The 14351-nt window shown below is 51.9% G+C and overlaps 1 protein-coding gene across 4 annotated transcripts in view; it reads right to left on the bottom strand.

Annotated features, from left to right (window-relative positions):
- SLC2A9 (solute carrier family 2 member 9) overlaps positions 1 to 14351 on the bottom strand; it is a 258417-nt gene that overhangs the window by 42850 nt on the left and 201216 nt on the right. For all 4 annotated transcript variants that reach the window (XM_040487873.1, XM_040487869.1, XM_040487879.1 and 1 more), the window contains one exon: positions 13233 to 13308. In XM_040487873.1, coding sequence (XP_040343807.1) covers positions 13233 to 13308 — 76 coding nt within the window. The remainder of the gene's footprint in view (positions 1 to 13232; positions 13309 to 14351) is intronic.

The raw sequence follows: 14351 nt of genomic DNA, 5'->3' as shown, positions 1-14351 counted from the left end.
ATCCTGTCCCAAATATGGGCTGAGCAGAAATCCTTCAAGTACCTTTATCAGAGGGAACCTTACCCTCCTTCAAATCAACAGAAAGACGATGGACAGTGTGTGGACACAGTGGGCCACTTTTCCATTTTAGCAGCTTGTTTTCGACACCTGGAGAAGTGAATCATGATCATGTAAGTGTATCTCAACGGGAAAAATGCAGATTTAAATAAGGTTAATACCAACTCCTTCGGCCCCCACGAGAGTCTGGCCATTAAAACTGTGAGAGAAGAAAGAGAGGTCTGCTCTCCACCCCCGCTCCAGCCCCAGTGCGTGGACTCTATGTCCACGTGCACTTTTGACACACGTCCAAATGTCTCACTTCCTGTCTCAAGTAACTCGAGTTTCTTGTTAAGGGAGGTAACGTGGGTAATGTACTTAGCATTGTGCCTGGCCCATAATAAGTGCTCAATAGGGGAATGAGGAGGACGGAGAGTTCAGGATGACCTACAGGGCAAGTAGGTCGTTGGTGGCTCCATCCACTGAAATAAGGGGATACGGGAGGAAAAGCAGATGTAGAGAGAAAATGATGATTTTGGACTGGGCGTGTTTTTAGGAACCCATATGATCTCTATGTGGCGTTGTGCCTTAAGGGAGTAGACACCTGGGTCCGGAGCTTGGGGGGGAAGTGCAGCGGATGAGCGGGAGCTCCGAGAAGAGTGGACACGGACACAACTAGTGGAGAAGACCATCGTGGGACAGCGTTTGCAGTGAGGAGTGCACGGGCCAAGGGCAGAACTGGGGAGGGCCAGCATCCATGGATCGGAAGAAGAAGAGGGCGGGAGGGGACACAGGAGGGGCAGCCAGAAAGGTCGGGGAAGATGTAGGAGACACAGCTGCCATAGTCCGAGGAGGAAGAGAACCACCTAGAGCCCCACTAAACGGGACAGAAAGAAGGACAGCAAGGAGGCTCACGTCTGCTCAGGTCTGGTGCAAACCGCTGAAAAATAATTGTTTCTTCTGAGATTTTTGAATTTTGGACTTGCAGACGAGGGAACGTGGGCACGACCGGCACGGAGTCGTGCCATCCTGCGGGGCTTCGGGAAAGGACTGCTTTTGGCAGATGCCTCCAGCCATCAGTCCCTTTAGGGTCAGCCTCAGCTGCAGAGAACCGCCTGGCCCCCGCGCACGCCCTTCCCAGAATGGCCCACTTCCGACGACTACAGGTGGAGGGGTAGAAAGGCCTGGGCCACAGCACGGCCCAATCTAACGGGCCATTTCAGCTGCAGAATCCCCATGGGGCTGGCTGAGCTGCCCTTGGGCTTGTCTCACAGCCCAATCTCTCCCTCTGCCCTCTCCGTGCCTCTCAATGGGTGAGGACCCCTGACCAACGTCCCTCATCCCAAACTGCACCTCGGCATCGGATTCTGGACAAGCCACCCTGTGACGGGGCCTGTATTTTACACATGTCAGCTCACCCGTCCAGGGATGGCTTATGGTCATGTCTACACTACCATGTCTAAGACTGACCCCCGATCTACTTCGCTTCACCACCTCAGTTAACAGCAGCTTCATGCTTGGGGTCTCTCGGCTCTGGTCTTGCTTTCATATCCCACGTCCAGCCTGCCAGAGCATTCTGCCCATGAAAACTTACAAAGGTTGCTGTGTTGGGAATCCACCATTTCTCATCACTTCCTCCCCCGCCACCCTGGTCCAAGCGGCCACTGCCATTTGCCTGAATGGTTGTAAGAACCTCCTGACTGGTTTCCCAGCTTTTACCCTTGGCCTCCTACAGGCTGTTTTAACACGGCAGTCAAGAACATCCTTTTAATAACCACAGGCAAAGCAACCGCTTGAGCTAAATCCGACCCAAGAACATCTTTTAAAAAGGAGCTTCGAGGGGCGCCTGGGTGGCTTGGTGGGTGAGCGTCCAGCTCTTGATTTCAGTTCAGGTCATGATTTCACAGTTCATGGGATCAAGCCCCACGCTGGGCTCTGCACTGACTCTGAAGAACCTGCTTGAGATTCTCTCTCCCCGTCTCCCTCTCTCTCTCTCTTTGCCTCTTCCCTGCTCGTACATGTGTGCTCTCTCTCAAAATTAAGCACACATTAAAAACATAAAATCTTTTTGTGTGCATTTAAGTGACAGAAGCTGTCACTCCTCAGCCCCAAATCCCCAGAAGGCTGCCATCTCTCCCAAAGAGAAAGCCCAAAGCCCTTGAAACGGCCTATGGAGCAGTCCGCCGTCTGCTGTTTCCCGGTCCTCCATCAATTCAATCTGATCTCCAATTGTTCTTTCTTCACTCACTCCCTGCCTTCACTGGCCTCCTTGCTGTTCTTTCAACAGATTAGACGTGTTCCTGCCCCAGGGCCTTTGCACTAGCTGTTCCCTCTGCTTGGTGGGCTCTTTCTCCCGCTATCTGCATGTCTCGTTCCCGCACACCCTTCCCGTCTTTGCCCAGTTGTCACTTTGCCACCGAGACCTTCCATGACAACCCCAGGTCCAGTTCAATACCTCCCCAGACGGGCTTCCCACCCACCTTCCCTGCTCTATTTTCGCCACAGCGCTTATCGCATTTCAGCACATGTTATAGAGGACTTTTCACAGTGTTTTATGTCTCCCTCCACTATAGCAAAGGCTCCACGGTGACAGGTGTTTTTGTCTCTTGTTTTTATTATATCCCCAGCACCTATAGGAATGCCTGGCACATGGTTCCATCAGTAACTATTTGAATGAATAGATGGATTTAACCTTTGTAAGGCCAGCTATTACTGTTGTAATAGAAGGGACTATTACTATTGTTATCTTTAATTTTCAGATGAGGCCAGAGATTAGGCAGCCTGCCCAAGGCCACACTGTTCGTAAGAGGTAGAGTTAGTGCCTAAGCCGTGGTGGCTTCTTGTTCTAAGACTCTGACTTTCAATCACTGTTGTGGGCTGAATTGTGTCATCCCCTCCTGGTCCCCACCCCCGGGAAAAATTCATATGTTGAAGTTCGAACCTCCAGGGCCTCAGGGTGTGACTGTATTTGGAGACAGGGAGTCTAAAGAGGTGATTAAGGCAAAATGAGATCACCTGGGTGGGCCCCATCCATTATGACTGGTGTCCTCGTAAGAGAAGGCAATCAGGACACACACACACACACACACACACACACACACACACACACGATGACCACATGAGGACACAGGGAGAAGACGGTCGTCTACCAGCCAAGGAGAGAGGCCTCAGAAGAAACTGCCCTGCTGACACTCTGACCTTGGACTTCCAGACTCCAGAACCGCGAGGCAGTACATTTCTGTTGTGTAAAGCTCCCCGTCCGCGGTACTTGGCCATGGCGGCTGAGCGGACTAATCCAGTCACTATTCAGGCTGAGTACACAGGTGGCGTGTGGTCTGGTCCTGCGTGCCTCTGAGTCCCCTCTCAAACGCAAGCTCCCCTGTAATGCCACTGGCCACCTGGGCCACCTGCCACTTTCCATACATCCTGCAATCTCACGCGCTTGAACCGTAGGAAATGCTATCACTGCCCGAATGCCCCATCCCGGCCCCCAACTCTCTCACAAAAATGTCCACATGTGAATCCCCAGAATCTGTGAATGGGTTAGCTGGCATGCCAAAAGGGACTTTGCAGGCATGATTAAGTTACGAAACTTGAGATGGGGAGGCTATTCTGGACTATCCCATCCAATGTAATCACAGGGTCCTTTTACAAAGGAGGCAGGGGTCAGAGATGAGAGAGAAGACGCCATGCTGGTGGCTCTGAGGGATGAGGAGGGGACACAAGACAAGGGATGTGGGTGGTCTCGCAGGGGGAAAAGGCATGAAGTCAAATCCCCCCAGAGTCAGAGGGAGTCATCCCTGCCCAGTGAAAGTGATTTCAGACTTTGACCCCAGAACCGTAGGAGGGGAAATTGATGTGGTTCTCAGCCACCAAATTAGCGGTCATTTGTGGCAGCGGCCACAGGAATCAAGCACAGCCCTGCCTCACCATGACCTGTCCCCCCAAACTGCGTTCTACTGATTCCCGAAAATCTAGACACTGAACGTGCCCCTTTTATACCCTGAGCCTCCTGGGCGGGGGCAATAGTTCCTTGTCCTGCACCCACGCTGCCACCTCGCTCATATCTACGTTGTAGGGGTAGCTGGGTCTCAAAACAGAAGCTTCACTTGGACTCGGAGTGAGAAGCAACAGAGGCGGAGACACCCAAGGCGGCTTCCGAGTCTCTGCATGCAGGATGCACAGGGAAGGCAGCATTCACTCACAGCTCTTGAGCCCCTCACCCACTTTAAGACAAGAAATGGGTGAGGGAGAGGGGCACCTGGGTGGCTCAGTCGGTTAAGCGTCTGAGTCTTGGGTTTGGCTCAGGTCACAATCTCATGGTTTGTGAGTTCGAGCCCCACATAGGGCTCTGTGCTCCCTCTCTCTCTGCCCCTCCCCTTCTTTCTCTCTCTCTCTGTCTCAAAATAAATAAATAAACTTAAAAAAATAAAAAAAGAGAAGTGGGTGAAGGAGCAGAGGAAGGAGGAAGGCTGTTGTTGGGTCGTGACCCCCGCCCCAACCACAGGAGAGGGACAGGGTGCTCCACTCACTCCGTCTCATAGCGCCTGGGGGTGTGACAGTCATGTCATAGGGCGCAAGATGATTCAGTCAGTGACCTCACCCTGGATTCCATCAGCGTGGGTCCCAAGTGCATCCTATGGGCCCCTGTAAGCGGCGGGGGGTGGGGGAGGTGGACACCAGAGGAGAAGGCGACATGAAGACGGGGCAGAGATCACGGGCTGTGGCTGCACGCGGAGGAAAGCCAGCAGCCACAGGAAGCCAGGAGAGGGGCAGGGAGCAGATTCTCCCCCAGGGCTTCTGGACGAGCCCCGCCCGGCCCACGCTTTTATTTCCAACTTCTGCCCCCTAGAACTGTGAGAAAAGAAAATAAATTTCTGTTCCTAAAAGGCTCCAGTTTGTGGTCCTGTGTCACAGCGGCCACAGGAGACAGTCCCCTCAGACGGCGAATCAGGCTCTCACCCCAGGGGCTGTGAGGATCAGCTAAGGGTCAGCCTCCCCTGCCAGGTTCCCAGGGTTCGCTCAAGTGTCAGCGAGGAGGGAGGCGGCTGCTGGCCGACACCACAGAAAGAACCAGAAGCTGGGCACCTGTCACTCATGTCGGGAACTGCAGAACCGGAAATTTCCACCTTTCTGTTGAAAACCCAGGCTTATACCTTGAAACTCTGGAGGGCCCAGATTCTTTCTCCGGATTTGCATTTGCTTGTGGACTGCTTCTGAGGGACGAGCCCTTCTGGAGAAGGCCTGGCAGAAAACCCTAAGGAGCACTGCCACACTTCCATCTTCACGTTTCAGGAGATAAGCTTGCTAATTAACTCTGCCGGAGACTGCGGGAAGGAGATAAGCAGGGAAACTGAGCGTTCGGGAAAACAAGGGAGGGAGAACAGGAGGAAAGATGAGACCTCAGAGCTGGGGAGCCGTGGGTTCAAGTCCTGACGGGCCTCCTGCATGCCGGGTGATGTGGGCAAGGCAGGCTCTCTGGAGTGCAGGTGCCCTCACTGGGGACAGGAGGTCTCCTCTGCAGGGTGCCGGGAGGACCAGGGTGCACGAGGAAAAGTACCGAGTGCTGAACAGGTGCTCAACTTCGGGAAGAAAATATCAACGTTCAACGTCCCCCTTGGTCTTCCTGGATAAGCGGAACGTGTGCCTCAGCCTGGCAAGTAGCCCGCCACCCGTCGATCTGCTTGGCATTAAGTGTTAGATGGTGAAAGACTGATTTCCAAGCCCCCTGGCCCTGCCCCTACGGCCACCTGGGGGGAAGGAAACATTTTCCTGCCAACTTTGTGCTGCGCTAGCTTCCTAAGGCTGCTGAAACAGATCACCGCAGACTTGGTGGCTTAGAATCCCAGAAATGGATTCTCTCCCGGTTCTGGAGGCCAGAGTTGAGTCTGGGTGCCGGGAGGGTTAGTTTTCTCTGGAGGCCCCAAGGGGGGAACTGTCCTGAGGCTCTCTGAGCTTCAGGTGCTGCTGGCTGTCTCTGGATTCTGTGGCTGGAGCCACGTCACTCAAGTCTCTGCCCCTGTCTTCATATCACCTCCTCCTCTGTGTGTCTCCATGAGGATCTTCCCATCTTCTAGGGACACCCGTCAACGGCTTTCAGGCCCACCGTAAATCCAGGATGATTTCATCTTGAGATCCTTAACTAATCACATCTACAAAGACCTATTTTTAAACAAGGTCACATTTTGGGGGCCTGGGTGGCTCAGGTGGTTATGTGTCTGACTCATGGTTTCGGCTCAGGTGATGATCTCACGGTCCGTGGGTTCGAGCCCCATGATGGACTCCACGCTGATAGTACAGAGCCTGCTTGGGATTCTCTCTCTCCCTGTCTCTCTGCCCCTCCCCTGCACGCTCCCTCACTCTCTCTCTCTCTTAAAATAAATAAATAAACAATAAATAAGGTCACACTCTGAGGTTCTGAGCAGACATGAAGCTCGGGGGTGCACCACTCGCCCTACTGCAGTATTAGGAGCACAAACGTTGCCTTGTCACTGACTTCAGGAGCAGGTGCCACCTGGGAGCTATGACAGCAGAGCCTCCCGGAGCGTCAGCCCCCTCGTGTGCAAACTGGGAATGTGGCGGTCTGCCCTGGGGGGCTGGTCTGAGGGCTGGGTGAGCTGGCCTGAGTGAAACGCTCAGCACGAACCTGAAATGCCCACTAGATACACGACTCCCTCGCTGCCACTGTGATCGACATTGTCACTGTGACTTTTACTATTGCCCTGAGGGTCTGTGCCAGAGACGTCCACGGCCAGTGCTCTGTTTGGCTAGCTCGCTGGTGTGGGTCTTTGGGCAGCCACGGAGCTGCTCACTAAGTCTGGAAGCTTCCACAGACAGGAGTGGTTTGGGCTGGACTGGCTGCTTAGAAATTGTCCAGAAAACATGTTAAAATGCCATTTCTGGGGCCCCCTGGGTGGCTCAGTCAGTTAAGCGTCTGACTTTGGCTCAGGTCACGATCTCACGGTTCGTGAGCTTGAGCCCCGCACTGGGCGGTCAGCGCAGAACATGCGTGGGATCCTCTGCCCCCTCCTCTCTCTGCCCCTCCTCCACTCATGCTCTCTCCCTCTCTGTCTTTCTCAAAAATGAATAAACATTAAAAAAAAATGCCATCCCTGTTGCCTGCCCAGTGGCCTGGACAGTGTGCCAGGGTTATGTTTGACCACAGATGGGGGGTTCTGACGGGTAGCCACCCAGCCGGAGAACTCTTTATCTGGGTCAGCCCCTCCTTTCCCTGGTGGGGAAACTGAGACCCATAGAGGAATGTGGCCTTGCCCAAATCACTGCAGATTTTGGCAAAGGTGCTGTGAGATTCCAAAGCATCCACAGATGGCCTCTCTTGAGCCCCACATCCTCCCTGTGGGTTCTCTGTGTTGTCTCCTGTCCTGGCCAGTAATTAGGGCTCAGAGAAGTGACTGATGAAGGTCACATGGTTGGATCAAGGTCAATTCACCCAAAGCCAAAGATGTAAAATGCATTACTGAATAAGAATACAGTAATGAGAAAAACCAGTCCGCACGACAGGCGGGAACCCTGGCTATCTGAACCTTTGCTATCCACACTCTGGTTCCCCAAACACAGAATAAAGGAAGATAAATGTGTTGATGTCTCCTTGCTATCCAAACCCAGTAACTTTTTACGTGAATCTCTGAAACCGAATGGATTTGGAGAGGGAGCAAGACCTGGATGAGAATATACTTTATGTCACTCGGCTGGGCCTTCCTGCTCCCCCCGGTAACCTTCACCTGCAACAGCAGAGAGCCAAGAAAACAAGAGGAAAGTTCTTCAAAATTCGCTTAGGCAGACAAAATAAGGAACAACACAGAAACCTACAGAAGCTGTTAAAATCATTCTTTTCTGTACAGAATTTTGTAGATTCGTAACAGACAGTGAAAGAAATAAGGTACGTTCAGCAAATTGTTTTTCTGTATGATTTGGCTTTTAGCAATGTGACCTTGGATGTGTTGACTTTTGATGAATTAACTTTCAGCAGATTGTTTCGCTTCCTGCATGGCCAGTGGGTGGAGGGGTGGACATAGGAAGTTAGTGTCGTATGTTGACATCATCTAAATAATCAGGTCTTTGACATTTCCCCCAAATCTCCCTTTACCATTGCACCTGTCTTGTTATCAAATGCTCCTCAACGTATCCTGGCTTGCATGTGCCATATCCTCCCGGTGGGACCCTGGCCTCTCTCACTTGTGAGGATCTCCCTCAGGGGCAGACTGTGTGTGTGTGTGTGTGTGTGTGTGTGTGTGTGTGAGAGAGAGAGAGAGAGAGAGAGAGAGAGCATTCTATCTTCAGGCCTGGAAGGATGCCTGCTCCCAAGTATGCACTCAAAAACTATTTGTGAGATGGGTGAATGAATGAAATATATGTATTTCTCTCTAAAATGAGAGTCCATAATTGTCACCTCTTGCCTATTCTATGGCTACAACTTCTGGAGAGACTGTAAAATGGTCCCAGTTCTTTGCAGCCTCTCCCGTGAGAGGCAAAGTCGCTCTTTCCACCTCCTGGTTCTGGGCTGGCCCTCGTTACCTGTTTTATCCAAAAGTGACACTGAGTTCCAAGCCTGGGCCTCACGAGGTTTTGCACACTTCTGGTCTTGTAGCTTTGACCCATCACGTGAACAAGCCAGGCTAGTCAGGTGGATGGGGACGGATGTGTGGCCAGGTCACCCTTCTCAATGACAGACCAGTGGTCTGTGTAGCTGGGTTAGCTGGCGCCCAGCCAACCCGCCAGCCAAGCGTAGACATGTGAGGGCCCGCACAGCAAAACTACCACGGTGACCTACAGACTTGGAGCAGTAAACGGTCACGCGCGGTCCCCTAGGTTTGGGGGTATTTGTTCTCTCACTTTGCCTGTCTTTGTGATTTCCCTATCTGAGGGGATTTCTCTTACTTATGCTATTACATTTGATTTTCTCCTGTTAATCTGTCTCATGTCAATTTGATTCTTACTCCAGCTGGAAGGACCTTAAAGGGGACAGGAGTTCTTGGTCCCTCTATCGAAGGTCTTAAGAACCCAGGCTCTGGAGTCACACAACCTGAACTACAATCTTGGCTCATCAGCTGTGTGACTTTTGGGAAAACACTCAACGTCTCTGGGCTTCAGCTTCCTATCCAACCCCACCCCCACTCCCATGATAGTTTCTTTTACTTTCCCTGAAATTGCCTCTAATCCTGGGCTCCAAGCTCCTGGGCGGGACACTTCTTATTCCTCTTTGTGCTCCCAGGGATGAATACACTGCTCAAAAAGAATCCCCGTCTCTGTCTGCAGCATGCATTCTCAGCTGGGGTAAAAACTGGTTCTCAGTTGGTAAAAAAAAAAAAAAAAAAAAAAAAATTGGTAAAAAAAAATGCATTCTCAGCTGGGGTCTTAGCTCGGGTAAAAATCGGTTCTCGGGGGTGAGAGTGGCAGCAAAAAATCTGAAGTATCGCAATGGTTTGTGCAGATTCAAAGTTCAGTTTTACCCGACACAATCTTGTTTCTTTGCATTTAATTCTCTTCTTAGGGAGAAATTGATTTCAATGAAAATTCGCCTATCCCGCGCTTGCTCAGGCTGGGGGGTCGGCCGCAGCCTCCCCCTACTTCTGCTGCTGAGGCACCTGCACCTTTTCTGCCGAGTCCCTTCGCCATGCCTACACCTCTGCAAACAGGCCATTCATCCAGGTCCCTTTAAATTCCCAGCTCCCAGTACCTTCCTGTTGGACCTTGACCTAATTTCAAGCTTATGTAATAGTTAAGCGTTTACAGGGTAGTTTTCAGAAGGGCATCTCCCAAATCCTACGTGGTACCGGGCGTGGAGGCTGGGTCTCCGGCTGGCACTGGGACTGCTACGAATTGGGACTGGGACTCACAACCCTCCAGTTAGAGCCCACCATCTGTGTGAACACACTGTAGGGACGTGGATGTGTCCCGAGCAATGACGGCTACGTGTTTAACCCGGGTTCGTGAGGCATTCTCATTTAACTGTCATGAAGCCAGGTTCAAAAGTGAGGGCCACACACTGATTTGGCGTCAGGATCTCTCTCTTGATTTGTAGGTCTGTTTTAATGTAGACACACGCATTTCTCCTACCCAGTGAATTCTGCATGGTTAGAAAATTAATTTCCTTGTCATTCTGTTTTGCACATAGTTTCCTAACTTCCGAGGGGAACTGAGTCATCTGATTTGACCCCATCGAAGCTCTGGACCGCTTAATGCAAGTGGGTGGGTCATCGTCTTTCCAGATCCAACCAATGTGACAGGTAGGGGAGTCCTTTTTCCCTGCCCACACGCACCCATCAGGCATTCGTACGTCCCCATCAGGGTAGCTCTAGCTTTCTGGAGCGTTCAGCTCCTCAACTGTACCTTCCAAGCGCAGTGACCATCCTCAGTGTTTCTGGGTAGATGGCGGTGTGTCTGTCCTCCCCACCAGCACCGAAACCGGCCTTAGAGAGTTTAACTTCATGCCAGGCACAGAGCCCCAGCAGCTAAGATTTTTCACACTGTATTGTCGTGCTTTGGAGACATCTCCTTTTCCTCAAAGATAAGCTCTTTTATGGTGCCTCATGTATTAGCTGTCTCGGCCACTGCCTTGGGGTTATGCGCACAAATAAAATATGTAGCAGGAAACCGCCTTCCCTGTTTCTGTCTTGCCTTGCACCTAATTTCAATTCCCTGTCAAGCCTCCTTGAATTGATTTGCTCATCACAGAAGCTGCCCCAGGCAAACGCCTGCTTTCTTTCCTGGGGGGATGATCCATTTCCCTTAATCCTGGAGGGGCAGCCTCAAATGGGGAGTCACACAGCCCTTTATCTCTCGGCATTTCTGAGCCACAATTTCCCAGCGTGGTTTCTCTTGGGATCCGCTCCCTCCTGTCGACTGAAGATGATCTCCTGACCCAAATGGCAGCCTCCCTTGGGTAATTTCCCTGGGGCTTAAGCTGTACATTGTTGATGTGAGTTCAAGAGAAGTTTCTAAAGCCTGGCCAATCTCGTAGCTAAATTAGTGGCTAGCGGGTGAGGCCTGGCTGCTGGGGAACACGGTGGGGCTTGGGGAGCAGAGGGTAGGAGCCCACACTGATATGGAATTAAGAGGGCAGACGGACCTCCCTTTAGGGAGACTCCCAGATGCTGAGGGAAGAGCTTACAGTCGAAACTGCCAGAAACTCAGCAGGCTCTGTGATTTGAAGAAAACCAGTGAAGTCGACACTGCGGCAGGAAGAGTGAGGACTTGGGACAAAACACAAGACAAAGCTTAGCAGTTTGGGTCAGGAATGCACTTCAGGTTTGTGGATCGTCCCAGTTAGCCTATCTGTGAAGGAGACGGGGAGAAGACGTCCACTGAGATAAAACATCAACATTCATTGTTCTTGCTGGGAAAACAGCTGTTATGGAAGAAGGTAACCCAAAAACACTACAATCACACTATGAAACCGAAAGCTTCCCCTCAGTGGCTGCACTTGTCCTGTGTGTGCACACCTGCATACGTGAGTGTGCACATGTGCGTACTTGTGTGCATGTGTGCACGTGGTGCATGTGTGTAGATGTGCATGTTGTGTGTGCATGTGCACATATATGTAAATGTATGCGCGCATATGCATGCACACGCACCTGTGTGTACTCGTGTGCATGTATGCATGCGTGTGCACGCGTGTATACTTATGTGCCTGTGTGTATGTATTGCACATGTGCTCACATGGCTCTGCATGTATGTGCACGAACATGTACACATATGCACCTGCGTGTGTATGTATGTGCACATGTGTGCATGCATGGAAACGTGGGTATGCACATGTGTGTACCTGTGTGCGCGTATGCATGTGAATGCTGATTTTCGATTAAGAGGTTGAGAGAGGCTCCCCCAGGCCCGATGTCTGATTTTCATTCCAGCCTATAAGCCCCGTGGGAGCAGAGGCCGTCCTTCTGGTCTGCGCCCCGGTGTTTCCAGGGCTAGTGGGGAGCCTCTGGCTGCCCCCCTGCAGGGGTTCCCGTGAGAATGCTGACCACACAGGGAGCAAAGGGGGACCCCATAGGACTGAGCACGTTTACCCGTTGAATCTGCTTTAACTGCAATGTGTGCTCCTTGTGGCCCTCCAGTCAATTTGCTGCCCCGCCTGGAAGGTCCCTCCAATCACCGCCACAACGTGGTGAGGGTGTGTGTGCCCGGGTGTGTGCACACACACGTGCAGGCCTAATGCCCTCTGCCAGCCGTTCCACAGCCCATTCTGCCACCTCCCTATAACATACTGCTGTCCTGAACAGGGGACAGATGCTGTCTGTCCACCAACGTGACAGGACAGGGAGCTTGACGCCCGTGAAAAGCAGCAACACAAAGGGAGAAACAGAAATTCAGTTCTATTTGTTCTGATAGAAACACACTGTTGTTTTCATCCACATACAAGCCAAAACAAGGAACCACAGCCACACCCGCCAGACGGATGTGCACAACTGTCAGACCTGCCCTGAAGCCCTTCTCAGCCCCAGCGTGGCCTCTGGTGGGGGCCCCTGAGCACACAGACACAGAGCCAGGGAAAGGCAGGGCCATTTTATAGATGGGGACACTGAGGCCCAAGGAGAGAAGAGGACTTGTCCCATAGGGAAATGGCAGAGTGGAGGCTGGAAGTGTGCCCTGGGCACATGGAGGCTCAGAACGCTCCAGACTCCACCCTCAGGCAGCTCCAGTATAAGGCGGTGGCTGGGGTCCTGGGAGTCGGGCGAGTCCAACAAAGCTCTCTGCATGCAAGTCATTCCCATCCCTGCCTCCTCTAGAGCTGCCACGAGCCCAGACGAGTCAGCACGCATCAAGTGCTTGGCCACGTCTGGCACATCCCCAGTGATCAGCAAATCTTGGACATTACTATTATCACTATTATTATTGTTGTATCTTCCACGCTAAGTGGTCACTTCTCTGTGGGCACAGACCGTAACTTGAGTATCTCCCATTCAGCCCAAGCTAGCGCATCTGGCTCAGAGCTCTTGCAACTGTTATTGTAGCTGTGACGCTGCTCTACGTTATCAGTCACCCCACTCTGGGCGAGCCTGTTACCGGCTAGCTACCATCTGTGGGATGGAAAGGAAGGTCATCATTGCATTCAAATGGGTAGGGAAGTCTCTCTTCCCCTCCGCTCCCAAGTGGGCCTTGCCCCTCGCTCCCATCTGTACAACGAGAACACCCAGCTCGGTGGCGGCGGTGAGGAAGGAGGCGCTCCTTACCTGGCCCGCTGCAGAAGGAGGCTATGATGGCCAGAATGCACACGATACTCAGGTATGGGATCCAGGGGGCGTGGTCCTGTGAGAGAGCAGGGGTGTGGGCAGGGGTGTGGGCAGCGGTGCAAACAGGACCTGGGTTCCCAGCCCAGCTCCTCCTTGATCTATCTGTGTGACCTTGGGAGGGTCACTTTACATCTCTGAGCTCTGACAGGTATGAGATAAGTTAACTGGTGTCATTCAGTATGTTTAGATGGGCTGTCACCTGTCGGGCAGGGTTGGGGTGGCTTGGCGCTGGGTGTGGAAAGATGTACAGGAAATTGCCCCTGTGCTAGGAGACTGGATGGTTGATAAGCAGAACATGGTGTCACCAGTGCTGGGACATGGGGAGCATGGGAGGAAGGAAGGGTCAGGGCACCCGAGTCCAATCTAGAGAGATTCAGGGATGGGAGGAGAGTGTGTTCACCTCTGAAGGCTGAGCCCGGGTCACACAAGAGGAAAAGGAAAAGATAAAAAGTTTCAGGAGATGGTTGTACGTTAGCAATGCCACAGAGGCACAGGAGAGTACAGCACAGGGGTAAGCAACAAACTTTCAGAGTGGAGGGTGGGGGTAAAGAGAAGAGAGAGCAGCCCTTCCATGTCCAAGTCTATCAGCTCTTGCTGAAGGAGGATCTAGAATTGAGAAGAGCATTGTGAGGTCTTGCACACTGCATGGCTCACTACTGCACTAAGTTACCATCCATTCATCCATCCACCCATTCATCCATCCATCATCCACCCATACATCCATCCATCTATCATCTTTCCATCCATCATCTATCCAACCACCCATTCATCCATCTATCCATCCATATATTCATCCACCCATCCATAATCTATCCATCCATCCATCCATCCATCCATCCATCCATCCAACCACCTACCCACATATCCATCCATCCATCCATCCATCTATCCACACATCCATCTATCCATCCATCCATCAATCCATCTACCCATCCATAATCTATCCATCCATCCATCCACCCACCCACATATCCATCCATCCATCCATCCATCCACCCATTCATCCATCTATCCATCCATATATTCATCCACCCATCCATAATCTATCCATCCATCCAT

Source organism: Herpailurus yagouaroundi, unplaced genomic scaffold (assembly GCF_014898765.1).
Source record: "Herpailurus yagouaroundi ecotype Mexico unplaced genomic scaffold, PumYag 28, whole genome shotgun sequence".
Classification (NCBI taxonomy): Eukaryota; Metazoa; Chordata; class Mammalia; order Carnivora; family Felidae; genus Herpailurus; species Herpailurus yagouaroundi.
The sequence above is the reverse complement of the archived record's forward strand: the minus strand, read 5'-3'. Positions and strand labels throughout refer to the sequence as shown.